At 62.2% G+C, this 23157-nt stretch overlaps 1 protein-coding gene across 4 annotated transcripts in view; it reads left to right on the forward strand.

The window, feature by feature from the left end:
• The window catches only part of PLEKHA6 (pleckstrin homology domain containing A6), a 50224-nt gene extending 27339 nt beyond the window's left edge, over window positions 1-22885 (forward strand). The window contains exons 2-27 of one of the 4 annotated variants that reach the window (XM_014955468.1): window positions 1629-1709; window positions 1883-1997; window positions 2094-2198; window positions 2291-2363; window positions 3044-3144; window positions 5806-5981; window positions 6245-6736; window positions 7134-7647; window positions 8239-8325; window positions 9105-9158; window positions 11523-11603; window positions 13104-13172; window positions 13635-13715; window positions 13986-14135; window positions 14568-14663; window positions 15166-15277; window positions 15435-15574; window positions 16263-16451; window positions 17740-17866; window positions 18000-18109; window positions 18404-18586; window positions 19267-19431; window positions 19671-19804; window positions 19928-20070; window positions 21010-21133; window positions 21629-22885. In XM_014955468.1, the coding sequence (XP_014810954.1) occupies window positions 1896-1997; window positions 2094-2198; window positions 2291-2363; window positions 3044-3144; window positions 5806-5981; window positions 6245-6736; window positions 7134-7647; window positions 8239-8325; window positions 9105-9158; window positions 11523-11603; window positions 13104-13172; window positions 13635-13715; window positions 13986-14135; window positions 14568-14663; window positions 15166-15277; window positions 15435-15574; window positions 16263-16451; window positions 17740-17866; window positions 18000-18109; window positions 18404-18586; window positions 19267-19431; window positions 19671-19804; window positions 19928-20070; window positions 21010-21125 (3600 nt within the window). In that variant the 5' untranslated portion in view covers window positions 1629-1709; window positions 1883-1895 and the 3' untranslated portion in view covers window positions 21126-21133; window positions 21629-22885. Of the gene's footprint in view, window positions 1-1628; window positions 1710-1882; window positions 1998-2093; window positions 2199-2290; window positions 2364-3043; window positions 3145-4896; window positions 4915-5805; window positions 5982-6244; window positions 6737-7133; window positions 7648-8238; window positions 8326-9104; window positions 9159-11522; window positions 11604-13103; window positions 13173-13634; window positions 13716-13985; window positions 14136-14567; window positions 14664-15165; window positions 15278-15434; window positions 15575-16262; window positions 16452-17739; window positions 17867-17999; window positions 18110-18403; window positions 18587-19266; window positions 19432-19670; window positions 19805-19927; window positions 20071-21009; window positions 21134-21628 lie in introns of those variants that run through there. The other 3 variants (XM_014955469.1, XM_014955472.1, XM_014955471.1) reach the window with 3 other exon arrangements.
• The last annotated feature ends 272 nt before the right edge of the window (window positions 22886-23157 follow it).

A 23157-nucleotide genomic window follows, 5' to 3' on the forward strand; every position in this document is an offset into this window, starting at 1 on the left:
GGGCTGTAAAGTGTGTCCTGGGCTTGGCAGTGGGGGGGGGGGAGTCCAGCCTGCATGAACAGGAGCCTGCTGAGGTGTGGGGTGGTGGGGGGCACATCCCCAGCTGGGGTTTGGGCACACTGGTGGGTCAGGACAGCCCCCACTTTCCAGGGCTGGGGAGGTCGGGGTGCTGCTTGCTCGGTGTTTGCACCTTCCCTGTGTGTCAGCGTCACTGGGGGGGCTGGGGACCCGCTCTGGTGCCACCGCTCCGTGTTGTGCCCCTCCAAAGTCACCTGCTGGGGACAAACAGCTCCAGCCCCCGGGTGACAGAAACCCCCTTTGAGGCTGTGGGAGCGTGGGCTGGGAGGGCTGTTCCCCACGGGTGACGCCTGTCGGTCACGGCACAGAAAATCCTGGTGCTGGGGGGGGGGGGAAATTGGGGAGCGAGTTCTCCCCCCCGTTACGGGGTGCGTACACATCACCCAGGTTTTTAAGGTGACCCCAAGGGAGGGGAAGGGCTGGCAGAGGAGGACAGACCCGTGGCGGGGCACAGGATGGGACCTGCAAGGGGGAGCAGCTCTCGGCGAGGCTTTTTGGGCAGAAAGCAGTTAATATCTTCAGTTTTGGGCAGAAAGCAGTTAATATCTTCCGAGCCTGGCTGCGGCCCAGGCTGGGGGTGAAGCGTGTGTGGATGGGATGGTCTTGGCAGCGGCGTTTTCTTGCTCAAACTTCCCCTGTTGTGCTGACAGGCGGGAGTTGAGCTGCGTGCCGGGCTGGTGGCGTGTTGGCTTCGCGTGTGGCTTGAGGAGGGGGGGGGGGACACCCCCACCGTGTGTCCCGGTGCCCGGAGCTTTGGGAAGGAGGGGTGTCACGGGGATGATGTCCCATGCAAAACTTCCCGGGATGGAGCCCCCTTGGGTGCACCTCGTCTTCTCCTCCCGAGGCAGCTCCAGGGGGGAAGCAGCGTGTTCCCCAGCCGGAGCGGCGAGGTGCCGGGGTGCCCAGCAAGACCGGCTCTGCGGGACAGGGCAGGGAGGTGGCAAACACTGCCAGCCCTGCCTCCCTCCTCCCGGCGCTGCCAGGGAGTCCCTGCACCGCCCGTGGTGGCCAACTTTGCCAAAACAGCACCGGGGCCTCATCCAGAGGCACCAGCTTGTGCTGGTGGGTCCTGGGCTGATGGTGGGGGTCTGCCCCACGTCACCAGGTGCTCTTAGCCTGGCTCGAGGTGCTTTGACACGTGGCTCTGAAAGCAGCAGGCCCAAGGGGAGGATGTGACGTTGGGGGACGTTGCTGCCCCCCAGGATGGGCCGTTGCTGCTGTAGAAACTGCTTCTGAGTGGGGTTTATGGTGTGGTTTGGGATGTGCCCAACAAAAGGGACAAGGGCTCGGCCACCAGAGAGCTCATTTTGGCTCCCAGCGAGGCAAACGCTTCCTGGGGAACGGTGATGAAATGTGCTGAGCAGATCTGAAGTGGGGGTTGGTGGGGGGTCGGGGGGAGCGATGCTCGGGGCAGGGAGCCAGCGCCGCTGCGGGGGTGGGCACAGCAAAGTGCTGGGGTCGGGGCAGCAAATGTGCTAAAGGCAAAGGGTTTTTTGGGGGACACAGGGACAGGGGATGCTGACCCACCGCCCTGCCGCTGTCTCTTGCAGCCACAATGAAAGGCGGAACACATTCCTGCACCCAGTGACGGGACAGGTCCCTGAGGACAACTCAAGACTTGACTTGCAAAAGTAAGTTGGCTCCCGACTCCTCTGGGTTTGGGGCCCGGGAGTGGGTTGTGAAGAGGGACCAAAGTGGGCTGGAGTGTGGGGGGACAATGCCCAAGGTGGGGATGGCCCAGGGACAGCTTCTGCAGGGTGGAAAAAGGTGGCTCTGCTGACTCAGCTCTCCTCCTGTGCCACAGACCGACCTTGGACATGTCAAGCAAAGCGGGTGGCAAGCGACCGGCGACCATCACCAGCGAGCCCTCCAACCACACCATGGTGTCAGAGGTGGCCCCGGAGCGCCCCGGAGGCCGGGTGAGTGCCTGGAGCCACGTGATATGGCAAACGGCAGCAGAGACGGGGTGCTGGGGACCCCCCCGGGGACTGAGTGGCTCCTCTCCCCCTCTGCAGGCTCCACGCTCCTCCCGCAAGGGCATTGCCTTCGGGAAGCGCTCCAACTCCATGAAGAGGAACCCCAACGCCGCCGTCACCAAGAGCGGGTGGCTCTACAAGCAGGTACCCCAGTCCCCGCCGTGCCGGGTGCCCCCCCCGGGGCTGTGCCATCCCTTCCCTGGGTGGGGGCTGCTCTCACGGCCCCTCTCTCGCAGGCCAGCTCGGGGGTGAAGCAGTGGAACAAGCGCTGGTTCGTGCTGGTGGATCGCTGCCTCTTCTACTACAAAGGTACGGCAGCGAGTACCTGCCCTGGGTACCCCCCTGTGGTTTGTGTCATCCCCCCCCCCTCCAAAAGGACCCAGTGGCCACCAGTTGGGCACCTGCAAGCAAACCTTGGGCTGTGACCAGGCGTGGAGCAGGTTTTGCCATCGTGGGTAAAGGGGTCACAGAATCACAGAATCTTCTAGGTTGGAAGGGACCTTAAAGATCATCTTGTCCAACCGTCAACCTAATTTTGACAAAAATAGACACCCACACAACAAACAAGGAGCATCATCACCAAACCATACCTCCCAGCACTACATCAACCCGGCTTTTGAACACCTCCAGGGATGGTGCCCCAACCACCCAACCAATCAGTCCAATGGCTGATGACCCTATGTCCAGCAGTTCTTTGGGTGGGTGTTTGCCACGCCGGGGACCCGAGGGGTTAATGCAGGCGCCTTCCCTCCCTGGCAGCTCCATGGGCTCAGCCCTGGCAGCTCAGCCAGGGAGGGCATGAATAATTGAGCAGGCTGTTGTTCCAGCCACACAGAGCTGCCGGGGAGCAACAGGCAGTGGTTTCCCACAGGTGGGAAAAGTGGGAGCGATGGGACCCGTGTCCCCACGGCACCTCCTGGGTCCTGGCTGGGGGGCAGTGGGGGCTCCCAGCCCCTCCGTGTGTTGTAACCCCTGCCTTTGCCCAGCAGACGAGAAGGAGGAGAGCATCCTGGGCAGCATCCCCCTCCTCAGCTTCCGCGTGGCGGCCGTGCAGCCCTCCGACAACATCAGCAGGAAGCACACGTTCAAGGTCAGTGCTCGGAGGGGACACGCAGCCCCCGGGGCAGCGCTGGGGCAGCGGTGACGCTCGCAGGGTCCCCGCCGCTCCCTCTTCTTGCTTTCTTGGTGACGGAGCATGAAGCAAGCTGGGGAGAGGGGGGGCTGGCAGTGTAACCCCCTCCAGGGATACCCTGCGCTCTGCAGATGTGCCTTCTGCTGGGGAAACTGAGGCAGGTGTGGGGCCAAGCAGCATTTCCAAGGTCATCACCCCCCTGAGGCCTAGGCTGCTCCCAGATCTCTGCCCCATGGTGTACCCCGCTGCCCCCCAACTCGGGGAGATGCTGGGTGTGGGGCAAGCAGTGGGGATGCTCTTGTCCCTCTCCCTGCCCTGCTTTCCCCTCTGCATCGCTGCTCTCAACCAGCCTGTCCCTGCAGTGCTCCTTGGAGCCAGGCGTAGAGAGGTGTCCCCAGCTCTGATTTATAATTATTTTTTAGCCTGCTCTGACTGGTGTGCTAAAGAAAGGGAAGTGTAATTACAAGGGGGTAGCCCGTAATGAGTCGCTGCTCGTCAGCCTGCGCTGCCGTGGGTGTAAGAGAAGAGGGGGCTGGTGCAGCCGGGGGTCTCCCGCCCCCATCCCCAGCAGCAGAACTGGGCTCTCCCTCGCTCAGAGCAGGGGCTGGGCTTCCCTGGCACCCCATGGCACTTGTCGGCGTCACCGTGCACCTTTGGCATCACTGTGCACCTTCGGTGTCACCGTGCACTTTCACCAGCACAACTGCTCGTGCTGCCTGTGGCCGTGTTGGCGCTCGCTGCCGGACCGACCCCGACCCAGGCTGCCTCCCACTCGTGTGCACTTGTGCAAAAATTCCAGCCTGCACCTTCCTGGGGTCCCCGCAGGGTGCTGCGGAGGAGTTTTCCCAATCTAAGAGATGGATTTTCGTAGCTGCCACCCTTAAATCTGCCTTAAAACTGAGCCCAGTTTAGGGGTGAGGTCTCTCTTTGCCTGTGGTTTCTGCAGCTGTGAGAGCAGAGAAGTGACCTGAGGGGGTCTCAAAATGTCTCTTGGCTTGTGAGCAGGGCCATGGAGATGCTGGGAGGGCTGGAGCCCCTCTGCTGGGAGGGGGGCGCTGAGAGAGTTGGGGGGTTCAGCCTGGAGAAGAGAAGGCTCCGGGGAGACTTTAGAGCCCCTTCCAGTCCCTCAAGGGGCTCCAGGAGAGATGGGGAGGGACTCTGGATCAGGGAGGGGAGCCACAGGAGGAGGGGGAAGGGTTTTAAGCTGAAAAAGGAGAGATTTAGGTTAGATCTGGGGAAGAACACCTTCATTTTGAGGGTGGTGAGATGCTGAGCCAGGTTGCCCAGAGAAGCTGTGGCTGCCCCATCCCTGGAGGGGTTCAAGACCAGGTTGGAGGGGGCTTGGAGCAACCTGCTCTGGTGGGAGGTGTCCCTGCCCAGGGCAGGGGGTGGCACTGGGGGGGCTTGAAGGTCCCTTCCCACCCAAACCATTCTATGACACTGGTGGGGAAGGAGCCTTGCAAAGCCGCTGCCCACCAGCTGAGCTCTGCAGGCGGGTTCCTGTGGCTCCATCTCCACACGAGGGTTTCAGGGGGATGGTTTTGTTCAGAGCAGGGTAGAAAGGGTCCCGCTGGCCAGGAGAGGTCTGTGCTGCAGCACCCACGCTCCTGCCACGCTGCAGCTTGACCCTTGTCTGTGTTTCCTCCTCTCTCCGCGGGCGAGGATCCCCGGACAGGAGGTCTCTCTCTTCGTGCCCGTCCACTGCTCCAGCACCCAGCCACCACCTAGGTAGTACCTTCTTGTCTTTCTGATGCATGCAGGAGGGCGAGGGACCCGCAGGCTTGCCGGCATGCTCTGCTCACCCCGCTCCCACTAACTCAGGGGGACGAATCCCTTTGGTTTGATCTTTTGCTCTGACTGCAGAGCTTTTAGAGGCAGGAGTGCATGGGGGATGCAGGGGGTGACCCCGCGGCTGGTCACGGTGGCTGCATGCTCTGGGGAAGATGGAAATCCACGGGAGGGTTTTAATTGGATCCCCAATTATTTTTTTTAACTTTGGTTTTTTTTAAGATCATTTGGGGGGAAAAACCCTCCTGCTTTCTCCCTTTTAATCCTCCTCGCTGCCTCCCGCCCCTTTCCACAGAGGGGGAAGGTGGAAGCTTCAAAAAGACCTGAAATAACCCTGCCTTCCAGGTGGAGAGTGGGCGCTGACATCTTTGGCCAAAACTGAACCTTTTTCCCCCAAAAAATCTTGTCTGGGCCAAAAAGCCACCTTCCTCCTAACCCTGCATGAACGATGATGCTCTGTCTGGTGCTGCTGCTCTCAGTGGGACGTGAACCCTTTGCCAGCCCTGTGTGCCCCACGGGGACCCCCTCAATGCTGGGGTGCAGCATCCTCTGCACTGGGGTGTGGGGCCTTGGGAAGGGTGGTCCCAAACATCACTGGTGGTGACCACAGGGGACTCATGGCCCCAAGGGATGCCCTGAGAGGGAACAAGGGCTGGCGCTGGAGCCTTCATCCCTCTCGGTGCCGCCGAGGATGGACGTGGCTCGGGCAGGGAGGGAAGGACCACGTCTGTCTGCTCCTGTGGTGGCAGGACCTCGTGCTGGGGTGGAAATGGAGCTCTCACCCTCCCTCCCGTCTTGTCTCTCTCCCCACTTCTCTGCCCCCCCTTGCAGGTGACGGTGTGCTGGGTGGAGGAGATGCCGGCGAGTAACCAGCAGTCCCTGTCTCCCCAGGCGGAGCACGCTGGCATCCGGACATACTTCTTCAGCGCCGAGAACACGGAGGAGCAGGAGTCCTGGATCCAAGCCATGGGCGAAGCTGCCCGGGTGCAGATCCCCCCGACCCAGAGGTCAGCACCCACCCTCCCCCTGTGCCACCCCTCTCCCCTGGTCTCTTGGAGATGAAGCAGAGGGTGCATCACGGCTGAGGACCTCCTGGGGGTGTGAGGGTCATTGTGGCCGGGGACCTCCTGAGGGTGTGAGGGTCCCTCTGGAGAAAGGAGCTGGGGGAACATTGGCTCCCCAAAGCTGAGGGGGGGACAGGACATCACCGGCCACCCCAGGGGTATTGCAAGGGGAAGGTAACACTCTCTTGTGCTTCGGCACCCTCCAGGCACGAGAAGCCAGACTCTGAGAACATCCCCCCCAGCAAACACCACCACCACCACCGCAACGCCGCCCACCGCGAGCACCCCAAAGCCGACCCCGACGCCAAGACCCGGGGGGAAGGCGACGGCCGTGGCTCGGAGAAGATCGAGAGGAAGCCGGAGAGGACGGAGAGCAAGAAGGAACCCTTGGCCAAAGCCAACGGCATCGCTGGGCAGGAGATGCCCTCGGAGCCTGGCAGCCCTTACCCCGAGGCACCCCGGGTACCGGCGAGCGCCGAGCGGCCGCCCCAGCCCAACGGCTGGCCGTACTCCTCACCCAGCCGTCCCGGCAGCACCGCCTACCCCCCCCCGCCCGACGGGGACACCGTGACCCACCGCCGCAGCTTTGCCCCCCGCACCAACCCCGAGAAGATCGCCCAGCGCAAGAGCTCCATGACGCAGCTGCAGCAGTGGGTCAACTCGCGCCGGGGGGCCATGCCCCCCGAGGAGCTGCGGAGGTGAGGACTTTGGGGGGGGGGGCTGGCAGAGGGGGTAGAGGGGACAGTCCTGCTCCTTTTCTCCAGGGCTGCCCCTCGCGTGATGCTCTGGGAATGATTTTCTCCTCCCTACCTGCTTTATCCTCTCCCGAGGTCGGAAAAATCTCATTTCTGGGTTGTCCCCATGTGCCAGCTCCTGGGAATGGGACACCCCGAAAAGCCAAGCAGGGTGGATTTTGGAAGGGGGGGCCACCGTGGGATCCCTGGGAGGAGGGATGCCAGCCAGCCCAGCTTTTTTGGATGCTGGTGCCAGAGCTGCCTGCTCTAAGGCTGTCCTCAATCACCGGGAATCCCAGCTGTGGAGCGAGGGGTTGGCCACCAGCCCGGCTCTCACCACTCTCTTCCCTCCCTTTTCCAGCCCCACCAGGTTTTACCCCGTGTCTCGCCGGGTGCCCGACTACTATTCCCCCTACTCGCCCCCCCAGTACCCCGAGGACTACCAGTACTACCCGCCGGGGGTGCGCCCCGACAGCATCTGCTCCATGCCCGCCTACGAGCGGGTCAGCCCCCCCTGGGCTCTGGAGGACAAACGTCTCTCCTTCCGCAACGGGGGCACCTACCAGCTCCGTGACTGGAAGGAACACCCCGGGTTTGGCCGGCAAGACGTCCCGCTCTGGCTCCCCGGTCCCGGGAGGCAACCCACTTATTTGGACGAGGTGGACGCTGCCTCGGGTTCCCTGCGACGGATGTCGCTGCAGCCCCGCTCCCGCTCCGTGCCCCGCTCCCCCAGCCAGGGCTCCTACAGCCGGGCACGGGTCTACTCCCCCGTGCGCTCCCCCAGCGCCCGCTTCGAGCGCCTGCCGCCCCGGGGAGAGGAGATTTACGCCGACCCCACCACCTTCATGATGAGGAGATCCATCAGTTCTCCCAAGGTAAGTGCCCGGCGGCGCTCGGGGGGTCGGAGGGAGCCCCTCGCCGGGGGTGTCAGAGCAGGGATGCTTCAGCACAGCCTGCCCTCAAAATGCCACCAAGCCCCCGTGGCTTGCAGCAGCTGATGGCTTTAGGTCCCCTCTTGTCATCCTGCAAAGCTGCCCAGGTTGTGATTGTCCCCATCCCTGGATGTGTTTAAGAGCCCTTTAGATGTGGTGTTGGGGGATGTGGAGTAGGGGAGGACTTTGTAGAGTAGGGTAGATGGTTGGACTCGATGATCCCAAGGGTCTCTTCCAACCTAGATGATTCTATGATTCTGGCTGCTCCTTCACTGCTGCAAGACCAAATGGATGAGGATGGGGATGGAGATGGGGATGGAGGTGGGGATGGGGATGGGGATGGAGATGGAGGTGGGGATGGTGTCCTCAGGGCCACCACGAGTGATGTGCTCCTGAGCTGGGAGCACTGGTGTCCCTGTCTTGCTGCTGTGCACCCCAAAGCCAGGCCGGACCCTGCTGTGTGCTTTCTGGCCTCTCCCACACCTCTCACGTGTCTCTGGTTTGGGGGTGCGGGGGGGTCTCCTCTCTTCTCAGTACGACTATCTGGGTGACAGACGGCCCGTCCCCGTGGGAATGTATCCCTTCCACTACCCAGCGTCCCCCAGCGTCCACGACAAAATGGTACGTACGCTGCTGGCACTAAGGGGGTGAGCCCCTCGGAGCCCCCCGGGAAGGTGGGCCAGTTTGGGGGCTCCTTGCTCGGGTGGCTGAGGAGGAACTGCTCCACTCCTATGGGCCAGAGCTGGACCACTGGTCCCTTTACTGGTGATTCTGGTCCCTCCTGGCTGTGCCCAAAGGAAACCCTGATGGAGATGCCCCCAATTCATGCCCTGCAGCCCCCAGGTCATGGGGGCAGTGGGACACCCGTGGACCCTCGTATGCCCTGCGATGCTGGCCCGGGCTCGTCACCCCCAGGGTGGTCCCTGGCTGAGGCTGGCACCCACCCTGCACCTCTCCCCCTCTTGCTTCCTCACTTCTGGCTACAGCTGCTGCTTTTTCCTGCATTGTGTTTCCCCTCGGAGCTGGTGGGGTGAGACTGGGAGGTCCCCCTGCAGAGCACGGTCCCGAAACCACGGGGCAGGACCAGCCGTTGGAGGAGGGAGAAGCACAAGTTGCCATGAGCTACCCATTCTGCCATCCATCCTCGCTGGCCAGAGGCAGGGAAAGGGCCGTGCCTCTTCTGAGGCAGCGTGAGCCGGGAGGGAGAGCCAGGAGGGAGAGCCAGGGTCTCCCAGAGGGCACATCCATGGTGGCTTTCCCAGCTCTGTGCCCAGGGAGATGCCTCTCTTCCCCAGCCAAGAGGTCTTCGCATCTCCGTAGCCTTCACCTAACCGCTTTGCTTCTTCTTTTATATGTTTTGTGTGTTCGTTTCTTGCCGCGTGCCTGCTGGCTCCTGGTAGGATGAACTTTTAGACCTTCAGTTGCAAAGAAACCTAGAGTATTTGGACCAGCAGGTAGGCAGAGCTGGCTGCGAGCCTCACGCTGCTTACGTCCCCATGTGCCCTGTCCCCAGTGACGTCCCCTTCCCTCCCAGCGCCGCATCTCTCCCCCTAACATCCATCCGCACCCTTCTCGGCATTAAAGCAGCACGAGTTGTCTTTTTGGTTTGCTTCTTCCATCCTTCCCCTCCGTAGGGTCGCTCATTGCTTGGCAGAAAAATTCCCCTGACGGTGCCTTCTGTGTGGTGTGTTGGAGCTCGGGACCTGGGGGGAGGATCCTGGGGGAAGCTGGGACAGCTTCCTGCATACCTGGGGCCTTGGGGAGCTGCTCCCGGGGTGCAGGGGAGGCAGCTGGCTCCGGGGTGGTGTGGGACACCCATGGCACGGTGCCACACGGTGTGTCCCCGCACCCAGCAGTGCCACCAGCATCGCTGTGAGCTGATGGGCTGCTGCAGGGACCATGGGGCTGGTGCCCCCCGTGCTGGGGGTGGCCAGGTGAGCCGTGGGGAGCCGGATGAATCTGAGGTTGTTTTGGTGACCCCCTGGACATGTTCCTCCTTGAAGGCAAGAGGTTTGGTGCAGGGCTGGAGTGAGGGACTGCTACCCAAGCAGCAGTTCCCAGTTTTTTTGCATGGCGGAGGGTGTTTGGAGGAAAGCTGGGAGCTGACTTCATCCCAGGAGCTGGAGTGGGGGACAATCCAGCTGGAAGAGACCCCCCCAGGACTCAGGGGAGTGGAAACTGCAGGCACCAGCTGATGTCAAAGCCAGGGACAGGAGCCGCCGGCCAGTGCTGCAGCCCCGGCGCTCTGCCTGCAAAAGCCAGGCTTGCACTAAGGGAGCTGCTCCACAGACAATCTCATTAGTCTGCAAATCTCCATCGGTGCAGTAATCGCCAAGATCTGTGTCCGCCCTGGAGCGGAGCCAAGGACAGGCAGGAGCTCTCGCTGCAATAAAAGCTCTCTGGGTTATTTCGCAGCCATGGGCAGCAACGGCTCGCTCTCCCAGGCTCTTTAAAACACTCCCTAAAAAGGCTGTGCATCTCCTCCTCCTCCTCTCCTGCTGACCTCTGGAGAGACTAATTCGGGCTGACGCTGTCGAGTGTCTCTTTTCAAACGGTTTGCTGCTTCATTTTCTCTCTCCTTGCTCGTCCGATCACGGGGACGGCTCCCTCAGCTGCTCCCACCTTGATGAGGACCTGCCTCCAGCTGGGGTTTGGTCCCTGCTTTGTGGTTAAATTGGCGTCACCCCTTGGAGCTCGAGGGTCCTGGTTGTGGGGTGTGAGGGGTTTTCCAGCCCTGGGGTGTAGGTTCTGGTGGTGTTTCTGCTGGCAAAGGCAGTGGTGAAGCTCTGGTGCTGCTAATGGGGGTGCCCTGGGCTCCCCAGTGCCCTCAGAGCAGCAAAAACCTCCAGGGTGCAGGGGTGTGAATGGGCTTTGGGGCCAGGGTCATGGTGGGCTTGTGTCCAGGAGGACTTGGCACAGGTTAAATTGGCGTCACCCCTTGGAGCTCGAGGGTCCTGGTTGTGGGGTGTGAGGGGTTTTCCAGCCCTGGGGTGTAGGTTCTGGTGGTGTTTCTGCTGGCAAAGGCAGTGGGGAAGCTCTGGTGCTGCTAATGGGGGTGCCCTGGGCTCCCCAGTGCCCTCAGAGCAGCAAAAACCTCCAGGGTGCAGGGGTGTGAATGGGCTTTGGGGCCAGGGTCATGGTGGGCTTGTGTCCAGGAGGACTTGGCACAGCCTGGATGGAGCTGTGGGCTGGCTGCAGCTCTGGGGGTTGTCTGTCCATGCCCTGAATGCCATCGCATCCTTGTCCTGCCCGGCAGCACGGCCACGATGTGCCACCTCCACGGGAGCACCCTGTTCCCACCTGGCTCCTCTGCTCGAGGCTGGAGAGGGGGACACTGCTGTCCCCAACCCTGGGCTTCGGTCACCTTCCCCCATGCCCAGAGCTCCTCTGTGCCTTCAGCAGGGCCACCCCAGCCCTGGCTTCACCACGAGGGCAGGACACTGAGTCGTTTGTCAGCAGGAGGAGTCTGTCTGTCTGCTGGGACCACACTGTGCCTTGCAGCCCTGGGTGTCTCTGTGCCAGCTTGTGTCTCTGTGTGCACTTTGCTGCCGCCCAGCTCGGAGCTGGCTGGGTTTTATCTGTGTTTTCCCCTCAACACAGTTTTCAGGGCGTGCAACCAGCCCAGGATGCTCTTCAGCACACAAACCCGGAGCAGCAGCAGCCCAGGGCAGCTCGTTCCCTGGGGTGGCTCGAGCCTTGGGGCCATCTCTTGGAGGTGGCAACTTGCAGCTGGGTGGAGCGAGCCACCTCGCTGCTCCGACGGCCCTCCCGAGCGCGTCTCCGCTGACCTCTCCGCTTTCCTTCCCTGTCTGCCGCAGATGAGCGAGAGCGAGACCCTGATCAGTATGGTCAACAGGATGGTGGAGACCTCCTCCCCTAGGGCTCAGCTCTACATGCAAGTAAGCCTCCGGCCCGTGGGCCGCGCATGGCTCGTGCATGGCAGCCACGCCAGCCACTCCATCCCCGAGGTCACCTCCTGCCATTTCCACTCATGCAGGCTCCAGCATCCATGCGGCTCCGGCACATCACGCTCTCGGGGGACCTGCTGGCCCATCACAGGCTTTGCTAATCCATCCATGAGCCCATTAAAACCCAGTAAATCCTTGTGCGGAGAGCACAAGGTGGGGACAAGAGCACAAGGTCCTCAGCTCTCACCCTCACCTGGCCTGGACTCGGGTGCTTTGCCCACCCTCTGGTTGCCGTCGTGTGTTGATGAGGCAGGGAGAAGGTGTGAGATGTTTTAAAGACAGGAATCCAGCCCAAGGCTCTTAAACCAAAGCAATAACTCCCGTAACAGGGAGAGGAAACAGTTTTTTTATTGCCTGAGGCTCTGGCTCATTCTGTTCCCCAGCCCAGAGAGGGCTGCAAATGTATAGGGGTGTCCCTGCTGATGTTGGGCTGCACCTCCAAGCACGGGCAGGTCCTGTCACCTTGGAATGTGTCTCTGGGTCACTGTGACCCACCGCCAGCCCCAGGCAGGGGGGTCAATGGTCTCCACCGTCCTGCCCAGGGCATCTCTGGCTGTGTGATCAACCAGCAACCGGGCAATCGCTGGGGTTTTCTGATGAAGGGAAGGTGCCTGTTCCCATCTGCTGTGCGTGGGGAGCCAGGATGTGCTGGAGGGTGAAGCTGGAGCTGCCAAGATGCCCTCGCTGGCCAGGCTCCCTGCCCGGAGGCAGCAGCATCCCCATCCTCCATGGCTCTGCCTCCAGCCGCGCCGGGCATTTCCCAGGTTCAGGTCTATTTGCATCGTCCTATGGTTTTAAATGGCTCTAAAGTAGCGTCTTGCTTTCTAGCAATAATGATCCCCTCCTTCCTATCTTATGCCTTTCATCTCCAGATCTTGGAGGCATTTAATTGGTGAGGTCCCATTAGTAATTTAGATTTCCAGGAAAGGAAAGTGACTCACAGAGAAGCCGGATGGTAAACAGGCCCTGATGCTGCTGCTGATTTATAGGTGTTTCCACTCTGCTGAGCGGGATTACAGCTTAATCCTTCTGCCTTTGTTTCCCTGCCTGTGAAATGGTGGCAGCCTTACACCGGGCAGTTAATGATTCACGAGGCATCTCTTTAACTCAGCTCTGGCGTCCTGAGGAGAGGTTGTCTCCGGCTCATTCCCGGGGCTCTCCCAGCCCATGGGCATCGGGGCTGGGAACGGGGAAGGAGGTTGTGCCTTCATCCCAGGCACTGGGCAGAGCTGACATCCCTGACATCCCGCGGCCCCCGCTGCCTCCCCACGGATCCAGCGCCTGCCCCGGGAGCAGGGAAGCACCCGCCGCCTCCGGAGACTCATCTCTTGCCTCTTTCCCCGCTCCTGGGGATGGGGAAGAGGGGCTGGGACCTGCCTCAGCTTCCCCAGGGGCTCCTGGAGCCAGGCTCACCCCACGCTCTCCTTGCAGGTGACACCCTTCCCGGAGGCCTACAGGGAGACACTGCACGCCTACAAGATCAGCGAGCAAGACACTGATGTAAGGGCAAACATCTCTGTCCCCCTCTCTGCCCCACACCGTTGTCCTTGCAGCAGGTCTGCTGTCCCCGTAGAGAGAGCTCCTGCCCAGCCAGGATGGGACCTGGTGATGCCCCACGTGTGGTGTGTGCTGCCTGGGGACTAAACCCTTGGCTGAATTCAGCTTGCCCCATTCCCAGGTTTGGCCCGTGCCACCCTGGTTGGGGCTGAGGTCCCTGGAAGGGGAGCAGTTGGCTGGAAACCCTCCCCAGAACCACACGTTGTCCCATCAAACCAACCCTGTGGGCCACGTCCTTGCTGAATGGCTGCATGGCAATGCCATGCCTGGGCAGCACCTTTGGGATGAGGAAGCAACATGTCCTGCTACGTCCTGGCTGAATCCCGTCTATCCCAGCTGAGCACGGGGCCATTCACATGGATGCTCTCATTCTCTCCTCCCTTTCTCTTTCCCTCCCGGGGACAGAAGCTGCTGGGGAAGCTCTGTGAGCAGAACAAGGTGCTGCAGGAGCAGGAGAGGCTGGTGCAGCAGCTCCGAGCAGAGAAGGTACGTGGTGGGCAGCTCAAGGGGCTGTCTGGGGACAAACCCAGCTGCATGGCAGTGCCATGCCCAGGCAGCACCTTTGGGATGAGGAAGCAACATGTCCTGCTCTCTTGGGGGCAACTCAGTGAGGGTATTTCTGAGCTGGAGAAGATGCCTTGGTCATGCCAAGGTCCTGGGAGTCCCCTTGTGCTGATGGCCTGTTAAGGAGAGGGGAAGTATCTCCTGGCCCAGATGGGCTCTCATGGCTGTGTCTCCCTCCTGTCCCCCACCCAGGAGAGCCTGGAGAGTGCCCTGATGGGGACGCACCAGGAGCTGGAGATGTTTGGGAGCCAGCCTGCCTACCCGGAGAAGCTGCTGCACAAGAAGGAATCTCTCCAGAACCAGCTCATCAACATCCGGGTGGAGCTGTCACAAGCCACCACGGTAACGGGGTCCCCCTCTGACACAGTCCCTGGCGCTGGCACCATCTCCCCACCCGCTGCTGTCTTTTTTCTCCTTTCCTGTTAAAAAAAAAACACCAAGAAGAGCAATCCCCTCTGCTGGCTGGGGACCCTGAGAAGCCAAAGTCCCTCAGTGGGGACAAAGCAAATTAACCCTCATGGTCCTGAGGTGGCACATGTGCCCGAAGCCATTTTGGCTCCTGCTTCTGCCTTTGACTCCCCCAAACTGCTGTGCCCCGAGTGCCACGGGCACAGCTTGTACCCCCCTGCTGCCACCCCCTCCCTGGCTCAGTGGGGTTGTGTTGGACTCAGCATCCTCATGCTTTCCCGGGTGTCCCCACGCTCTCCTGGCCAGAGCTGCTGGAGGAACCTGCCAAAGACCCCCCCTTAACCCCCCCACTGTCCCCCTCCCCAGGCCTTGATGAATAGCACCACTGAGTACGAGGGCCTGGAGAGCGAGGTGTCCGCCCTCCACGATGACCTCTGGGAGCAGCTGAACCTGGACACCCAGGTGAGCAGGACCTCCCCCAGCCTTAGGGTGCCATCCCTGGGGTCCCCCCACCAGCCCCATGGAGCCATCCCTGGGGTCCCCCCACCACAGCCCGAGGGTGCCATCCCTGGGGTCCCCCCCACCAGCACCATGGAGGTGGAAGCCCCCTGGTTCCTTCAGCCCCAAGGAGATGTTTTGCAAGTGGCTCAGCCCTCGGTTTCCTGTGGTGGCCACGGGCAAGCACAGAGGGGCTGAGGAACCATGGGCACCTGGGTGCCATCGAGGGGCTGCAGCCCAGTGCTCCCAGTGTTGCTGGGGCTCCATCAGCTCCCCCCAGCCCCCAGGGGAGCGGAACGATGGCTTCTGGCAGATTATGAGTGGTGGGCATGATGGCTCAGACCCTCCAGGGCTTTATCTGCCTCTGATGAACACCTGTGGGTCAGCGTGGGGCTGGGGTGCAGTGGGGCTTGGCAGTGGTGGTGGGAGCTGCTCTGACCCCCACCTTTTTCTCCCTTCCCTCCAGAACGAAGTGGTCAACCGGCAGATCCAGAAGGAGATCTGGAGGATCCAGGACGTGATGGAGGGGCTGAGGAAGAACAACCCGTCCCGTGGCACTGACACTGCCAAGCACAGAGGTGAGCAGGGTCCGGCCCTGCCCTCGCCCAGCACAAACCCCACCGTGCCAGGGCTTGGGGCATCCCCGGTGCCTCTGCTGCCATGAGGCGGGTGGCAGCACCCGTTTGGGGACACGGATGCCCCGGTGCAGGCATTTATTTCTGATTTTCTTCGCAGTGGCCATCGGCCCCTCGGGGACGTACAGCTCCAACAGCCCTGCCAGCCCCCTGAGCTCGGCCAGTCTCACCAGCCCCCTCAGCCCCTTCTCCCTCATCTCGGGCTCCCAGGGCTCGCCCACCAAGCCAGGACCCGGCGAGGTGAGTGAACCAGGGTGTCCCCGGCGAGCTCTTTGCCACCATCAGGTCCCCAAGCCTGGCTTGCAGGCTGGCCCCAGCCCTCACTCACGGGGGACGGGTGGCCACCAGGCACAGAGGATGGCTGGGTTTCCTTGTGGCTCTGCTTGGGGACACCGTTTTGGCCACGTGCACGGGCTGTGGTGTCCCCCGGTGACATCTGGGTCTGTGGTCCCTGCAGCTGGGCTTTGCAGCCTTTGGGCTCCTCCATCAAGCAGCCCTGAAGGCTGAGAGCTGCTCAGCTCCAGCTTTTGGCTTCAGGACCAGCTCCTGCTGCCACCACGGTCCCCTCTCGCTGCCCGTGCTCAGTGCTGGTCTCACCTTCATCCCTGTGAAGTTCAGGGTGGAATCTGGGGACCCCTCCCCAGCTCCAGCTGGCTGCACAGGGGTGATGCCAATGTCTTTTGGGGGCTGCCAGCCCCAAGCTGGTGAGCCCCCGAGCCCTGCCTGCCCCGCTGCCCTAGGGATGTGCAGCAGAGAGGGTGACACGAGAGGTGGCAAGCACTGTCCCCCTCTGCGTGGGGACACAGGGCCGGCGGGGAGTGGTGGCCGGCGGCTCTCCCTCCTCCTCCTCCTCCTTTCCTCGGCTCGACGCTTCCACTGTGTGTTGTCTCGACCTTTTTCTAACTCTCTCTTCCTTCCCGGCTCTCAGTGTCTCCGCTCTCACGCCTCATGCTCCTCTCCACCCCAGGAACCCGGCCCGCCTCGACCTCCCCTCCCCAAGTCCTACGTGCCCCTGGAGTCTCCTCCGACCGTCCCTCCGCTCCCCGGCGAGAGCCGCCTCTGGCCGTACCCCACCTCCCCTTCCTGGCAGCAAGGCGGCGAGGCGAAGAGGGGACAGGTACCTCATCCTCCCCAGAGCGGCCCCACAGCAGCGTTGTCCCCATCCATGTCCCCCCCAGACACCAACCGAGGCTGGGATGAGATGGGAGAGGGGACAGCACGGAGGTGGCACTTGGCGAGGGGACCTCAGCGTGTGGCTGGTACCTGCTCTCTCTGAGAGGAGCAGTGTCCCCGTGGCACAATGTCCCACCGTGGCCCTCCTGTCCCCACCAGGTCCCCTGCACCCACTGCACTCGCCCAGGATGGGGATGGACTCCTCCTGGGCAGCCCCCAAAGATCCCACAGCCCCCCAGTATCAGCCCCTCTGCTTTCCTCTGCCCTCGCCTCTCTCACTGTCCTTCCGCGGCGCCGCTCCCCGCCGTGCAGCTCTGGCAAGCTCTGCTGATGGGGGTGACACCCCCCAACTCCTGCCCCCCCAGGGCAAACCCGGATTTGGGAATTCCTGGTAACGCCTCGTCTGTGCTCCTGCTGGAGGAAGGGGCCAGGTTTGGGCACCAGGAGACACAAGCATCCTTATGGCGGGGATGGGGGAGTCAGGATGTGGGCACGCCAGGGGGTTCAGGATGTGGGACTGGCACCACAGGCTGAGTTGGGGAAGGTGACAGACCCCAGTGTGAGTGTGGGTGGCATCTCCAGCAGCCGTGGGGCTGCAGGGCAGCACAGTCGTGGTTGCATGCTGATCCATGGGGTGTAAGGGGTGTCGGGATGTGTCATGCCCACACAGGGTGGTCGGGGGGGACATGCTGGGCTCCTCGGTTTGTTGCCGTAGCCCTCTGTTGTACTGGCACCATGGCACCAGTGCCCGGGCCCTGGGCAGGCTGTGCCCTGGGGATGTAGGAGGGGAAAGATCCTTAAAATGTCTCTTTGCTCACTCTGCTGCTGCAGTGTCTGCCCCTGTGGGACCCCGTCCTCTCCCACAGGCATGGGGTTGTGCTGGAGCCAGGGTGTCCCCATCCTGGGGCTCCCAGGTGCCCCCTCCAAGCTGTGGCAGGACCATCATCCCTGCAGGAACCTTTTCCCATGCAGGAGCCTGTCCTGTCCTGGTGCCCAGACCCGATGGCCCAGGGAATAGCAGGGGCAAGCACTTGTGAGCCCAGTGAACCCCTCTCCCCACATGTTTGGGGTGCGCTGGTACCGCCTGCCTGGTGTCCGTGTGTCCCTCCCCTCCTGGCAGTGTGTCTGCGGGGCCGTGTGTCACCCCACGGCTCCGGAGAGCAGCAGGTCTGTCCCCAGGCAGAGCGTGGCCCCCAGGCAGGGTCTCACCAGGGTCTTGCTTTCCCCCACAGCCCAAACCAAGCTTCGAGCAGAGCAAGAAAGAGGTGCAGCGACCGGCCCCCACCGGCCCCCCAGCCGAGGGGCTCCCGCAGGGCCGGCAGGAGCAGGATGCGGAGAAGCAAGCGGCTCTCAACAAGGGTATGGCACCAGGGCCAGCAGGTCCCACTCCAGCAGGACCCTCCGTGCCTCCCAGGAGCATCCAGCATCTTGCTGGGACCTTGTTCCTAACTCCCAAGGGGGGCTCATCCCGGTGTTTCGGTTTGCTCCGCAGTGGGCATCGTCCCCCCCAGGACCAAGTCTCCGGCAGAGGAGGAGGTGACACCGGCGGCCGGTGTGCTGAGGAGGAGCATTGCTGGCATGGCCAACGGGCTCAGCGCCCGGGTAGGGCTGGCACTGAGGGGCTGGGGGCCAGGGTGGTGGGGCTGGGGGCTGGGGTGGCAAAGTGGGGGCTGTATCGCAGTCTGTGGGGCTGGGACAGCACATGGGGGAGCCCCTCCATCCCTGTGTGGCTCCATGTGCAGCATCCAGCTCCTTGGGGACCCTCACCCTGGGCTATTTCGGTGCCTTCCCCCCACCCCGGGAGGGGGCTGAGCAGCCCCGTTGCAGAGGGTTGTTGTGGCACCGGGTGGATGGGGCTGGAGCGTGTGTGACCGTGGGGCTGGGGTTCCCCCCCAGGAGAGACCGAAGAGCGCCGTGTTCACCACCGAGACGAAGGTGAAGATGAGTGTGGAGGAGCAGATCGACCGCATGAAGCGGCACCAGAGCGGGTCCATGAAGGAGAAGCGGCGCAGCCTGCAGCTCCCCAGCAGCCAGCAGCCCGACCCCCCCGGCACCAAGGCACCCGCCTCCTACAAGGTGGTGAGTCCCTGCACTGGCCACGGGGCTGGGGCAAGTCAACCTTTCACTGAATTTCACTGAATTTTAGAGTTGGAAGGGACCATAGAGATCATCTAGTCCAACTCCCCTGCTGAAGCAGGACCACCCAGAGCTTGTCAGAGCATGTTACTCAGGAGCATCCAGGTGGGGCTTGAAAATCTCCAAGGAAGGGGACTCCACACCCTCCCTGGGCAGCCTGTTCCAGGGCTCTGTCACCCTCACCGTGAAGAAGTTTTTTCTCATATTTGAGTGGAACCTCTTCTGTTCCAACTTGTGCCTGTTGCCCCTCGTCCTCTCACTGGGAACCACTGTAAAGAGTCTGGCTCCCTCCTCCTTCAACCCTCCCTTGAGATACTTGTAGGCATTGATAAGGTCTCCCCTCAGCCTTCTCTTCTCCAGACTAAAGAGTCCCAGCTCTCTCAGTCTCTCCTCATAAGGGAGATGCTCCAATCCTTGAATCATCTTTGTTGCCCTACACTGGACTCTTTCTAGTAGTTCCCTGTCCCTCTTGAACTGAACCCTCTTGCTTTGCAGAGTCCCTGAGGTCCCTCAACAGAGCAAAGAGGACACTGGGGGCTGGGGAAGGGGGTGGCTGCTGGGGCAGGGGACAGCGTGTCATCCCAGGAGGGGGGTACTCAGTGGGGTCGGGGGGTTTCTGGTAGGTGCGCCGGCACCGCAGCATCCACGAGGTGGACATCTCCGACCTGGAGGCAGCCCTGCGCTCCGACGACCCCGGCAAGGTCTACGAGACCCCCCAGGAGGAGATCGCCCGCCTGCGCAAGATGGAGCTGGAGCCCCAGCACTACGACGTGGACATCAACAAGGAGGTGAGGACGGGCTGTCTCGGGGCGGGGGGGCTGGCAGCCCTTGGGCATGGAGCATCCCCCCCTCCACACCGTGCACTGGGGGCTCCATCCATCCTCCTGGTGCTGGTCAGGATCCTGTTGCCACTGGCCATGCCCGGCCCGGGGTTGCCCTCGCCCAGGGCAGGTGTTGGGGGTGAGTGGGGTGGGTGGGTACTGGGGGGGTCCCTGGCACTGGGCTGAGTCCTTCCTGCTGCCCCCAGCTCTCCACGCCAGACAAAGTCCTCATCCCTGAGCGGTACGTGGAACTGGAGCCCGACACGCCGCTCAGCCCCGAGGAGATGAAGGAGAAGCAGAAGAAGGTGGAACGGATCAAGACCCTCATTGCCAAATCCAGGTGAGGCTTCTGTCCACGTGGCCAAACTGGCCATCCTGGGGTGCCCCCCCTGCACCCCTTTCCCCCCACCCCCCAGCCCCATCGAGGCCGGGCATGGGTGCTGATGGTGGGTGCTCTGCCCAGCCTGCAGAACGTCATCCCCCTGGGCGAGGGGGAGGTGGATGCCCCCCAGGACCCCGAGACCCAGCTGCAGGAGCAGGAGAAGAGGATAGAGATCTCCTGTGCTCTGGCTGCCGAAGCCTCCCGCCGGGGCCGTATGCTCTCGGGTAAGGCACGGGGTGGGGGGCACAGTGGGTCAGAGCCTGCCAGCCCCATAGGAGAATGGACCACAGGGAGCGTTACGTGCCAAGAGAGCAGGAGGGATGAGGCAGATCGGGCAGGTTGGATGCAGGATTGATGGGCTGGATAAGCCGCAGGACCAAGAGCTGCATCAATCCTGGGGCTGGGCATCCCTGTGCAGTGGGAGAGCCAGCCTGGTGATACTGGGAGCTACTGGGACCCTGCCCACGGTGCCTGGGGCTGCGGCAGCTCTAAGCGTCATGGGATGGAGCAGCCCCTTTGGCCAGGAGCAGGTTTTGGGACCTCATTAGAAAAGGTTGGCAATGCCATGGGATGGGAGCACCTGGCTGTGCCTGGTGCCAGTGTGGTGGCACTCCATCTTCAAACCAGTGTGGTGGCACACCGTCTTCAAACCAGTGTGGTGGTACACCGTGCCTGGTGCCAGCATGGTGGGCATGCCATCTTCAAACCAGCGTGGTGGTACACCATGCATGGTGCCAGCATGGTGAGCATGCCGTCTTCAGACAAGCATGGTGGTACACCATCTTCAATCCAGTGTGGTGGTACACCGTGCCCGGTGCCAGCATGGTGGGCATGCCATCTTCAAACCAACATGATGGTACACCATCTTCAAACCAGCGTGGTGGTACACCATGCCTGGTGCCAGCATGGTGGCATGCCATGCCATGCCTTGTCCATGAGGAGCCCTGCAGGGAGCTCACGTGTGCCTGCCGTGGATGGGCGCCGCTGTGGCTGTTTGTCCTCACCACGCTTGCTTCCTTCCTTCCCCCCTTCCTTCCTTCCTTCCTTCCTTCTTTCCTCTCCCTTCTCCTCCCCTCCGCTAACCCCTGCCTGGGTTGCCTCCTGCCCTCGCCGCTGCCGGCACCTTGTGTTCTTCATGCCCTTCTCCCATTTCTTGTTTCCAGCTCAATGCGCTACCCCAAGCCCTCCCACCTCCCCAGCCTCCCCGACTCCACCGACCAACCCCCTCTCGTCTGAAACATCCCGGGCCGCCGACAACAGCCATTTTATGCGTGTCTGAGCCATGAAGTAAGAACCTCTTCTCTCCTACTTCATCCCATCCTCTCTCCATCCCCGGGTAGGGGGGGGCCCAGGCAGGGGGATGCCTGGTGTCCGTGCATCGCTGCTTGCTCCGGCTAACATCTCCTGAGCCACGTCAGCCCCATCTCCTCCCATGGACCAAGCACAAGTGTCCTCCAAGGAGAAGTCAGGGACCCCAGGGACACCAGCACGGGCAGGGGGGCGCTCAGGAGGCTGCTGTGGGCACGGGGGTGGGCATGCAGGGGGGTCTCAAGGCCAGGCTCTGAGGGACACCTGCCCTGGCATGTCTGCATTGGTGGCTGCAAACTTGGGGGGATGCAACGTCCCTCTGCTCGGTTGGAGGTCCACCCCACAGAGGTGGGGGCACAGAGCTGAATCTGTGCTAGGTTTTCCTCTGAGGAGGGGTCTGTGGGGTGGGCACAGGGGCTGCCCCACCGCCGGCCACCCCAGATGTAGCTCAGCCCCCCTCTCCTCTCCCTCCAGCTCAAGCCCTGGCTGCTGCCGGCATCATCAAGTTCCACGGGGCCACGTTTTAGCCCCCACCCCCCAGCCCCGACACGACACTGAACCTCTCGCCATCGTTTTTGGTTCTCCTGGACCCCCTTCCCTCCCGCCGACGGCGAGACCCCCCGGCACAGCCCAGCGGGGAGAGGCATCGACCAACACCTCCAGCTGCTCTGCCCCGTCCTGGAGGAGACGTGTGGCTGCTGGGAGGTTGTCCGATGGAGTGTGGTCCCCCGAGGAGCCCCCGGGCTGCCAGCCTGCACAGGGACAGGTCGGCGGTGTCCTGGGCATCAGGCCGGGGCATCTGCAGCAGTGGCCCCCGGGCACAGTGGCCATCTCCCTGCCAGGGTAGTCCTGGGGGAGTGTTGGAGCCCTCAGGCTGATGCGTTGGTCTCCCAAAGGTCTGGGAAGGGGCTTTTCTGGGTGGAGACCATCCCGTCCCCACCATGGGCGGTGCTTCCACCTTACACTGGACATGGATGCTCCATCTCTGCTTCTCGGGCACCTCTTCCCCTCCTTGTGCCCTGAACCTGCTTTTAGCATCCCTCTGGCCAGGGGTTGTCACCTGTGGGGCCTGGTCTGTCCAACTGGTGGGGCCTGGTCTGTCCAGCTGGTGGAGCCTGGTCTGTCCAACCGCCCCTCGCGCTGGTGGCTCGGCAGGAGGAAGAAGGAGCTGTGACAAGGACAGGATGGATGGAGATGGGACCAGGGGGAGGACATGGAGGTGCCCAGGGGATGGGGTGCTCAGGATCGGGGTGGCGTGAGGGCTGCTGGGGCACCGGTGCACCGCTGGCACGGAGCAGGAGGGACGGGGACGTGGCACGGGAGCAGAGGAGCGATGGGGGAAGCTGGGTGTGAGGTGGGACTGCGAAGCCGCGGGCTCGGCAGGGATCCCCCTGGGGTGGATGGGGATGGGGACAAGAAGGAGAAGGTTCCTGGGGCCGGGTGGCAGCAGCGGGGCTCATCCTCGGCGTGGGGACCTCAACTTGCCCCCCCATCCTACTGTCACCTCATCCTGCTGTCACCTCTGTCTGGTCCCCTGTGAAAATCCAGCGTCTCGCCCCCCAAGACCTTGCCGACAAAACCCTTCAGTCTCTTTGGTTTTCCTGTAGCAAGTTTACCCTTTTCTGTAGCTTTCTGGAGGGGGGGGGGTGAAAAAAAATAGCTGGTTCTGCCTGGAAAAGTGGACTTTCCCATGAGGTTGGGGGGTTGGTGGGGCTGGTGTGATGGGGCAGACGGAGTAGCAATACCGGTAGGATCCCAGGAGCCCCGCGTCCCACAGCCCTCTTAGCTCATAAAGCTGGCCCTTTATTTTGCTATTACATGCCTTAATATATGTTTTATGGAAATTATACATTTATAATATATATCTATATTTGGGTTTTCTCTTCTTTTTTCTGGGAGGTACTGTTTTGTGCTAATCTCTCTCGCCGCAGGGTTGTTGGCACCAGCCCTGCCCATGAGTTACAAAAGCAGATTCTTTGCCAATCTATCAGAGGAAAAAAAAA

Source organism: Calidris pugnax, unplaced genomic scaffold (assembly GCF_001431845.1).
Source record: "Calidris pugnax isolate Ruff unplaced genomic scaffold, ASM143184v1 scaffold215, whole genome shotgun sequence".
Taxonomy (NCBI): Eukaryota; Metazoa; Chordata; class Aves; order Charadriiformes; family Scolopacidae; genus Calidris; species Calidris pugnax.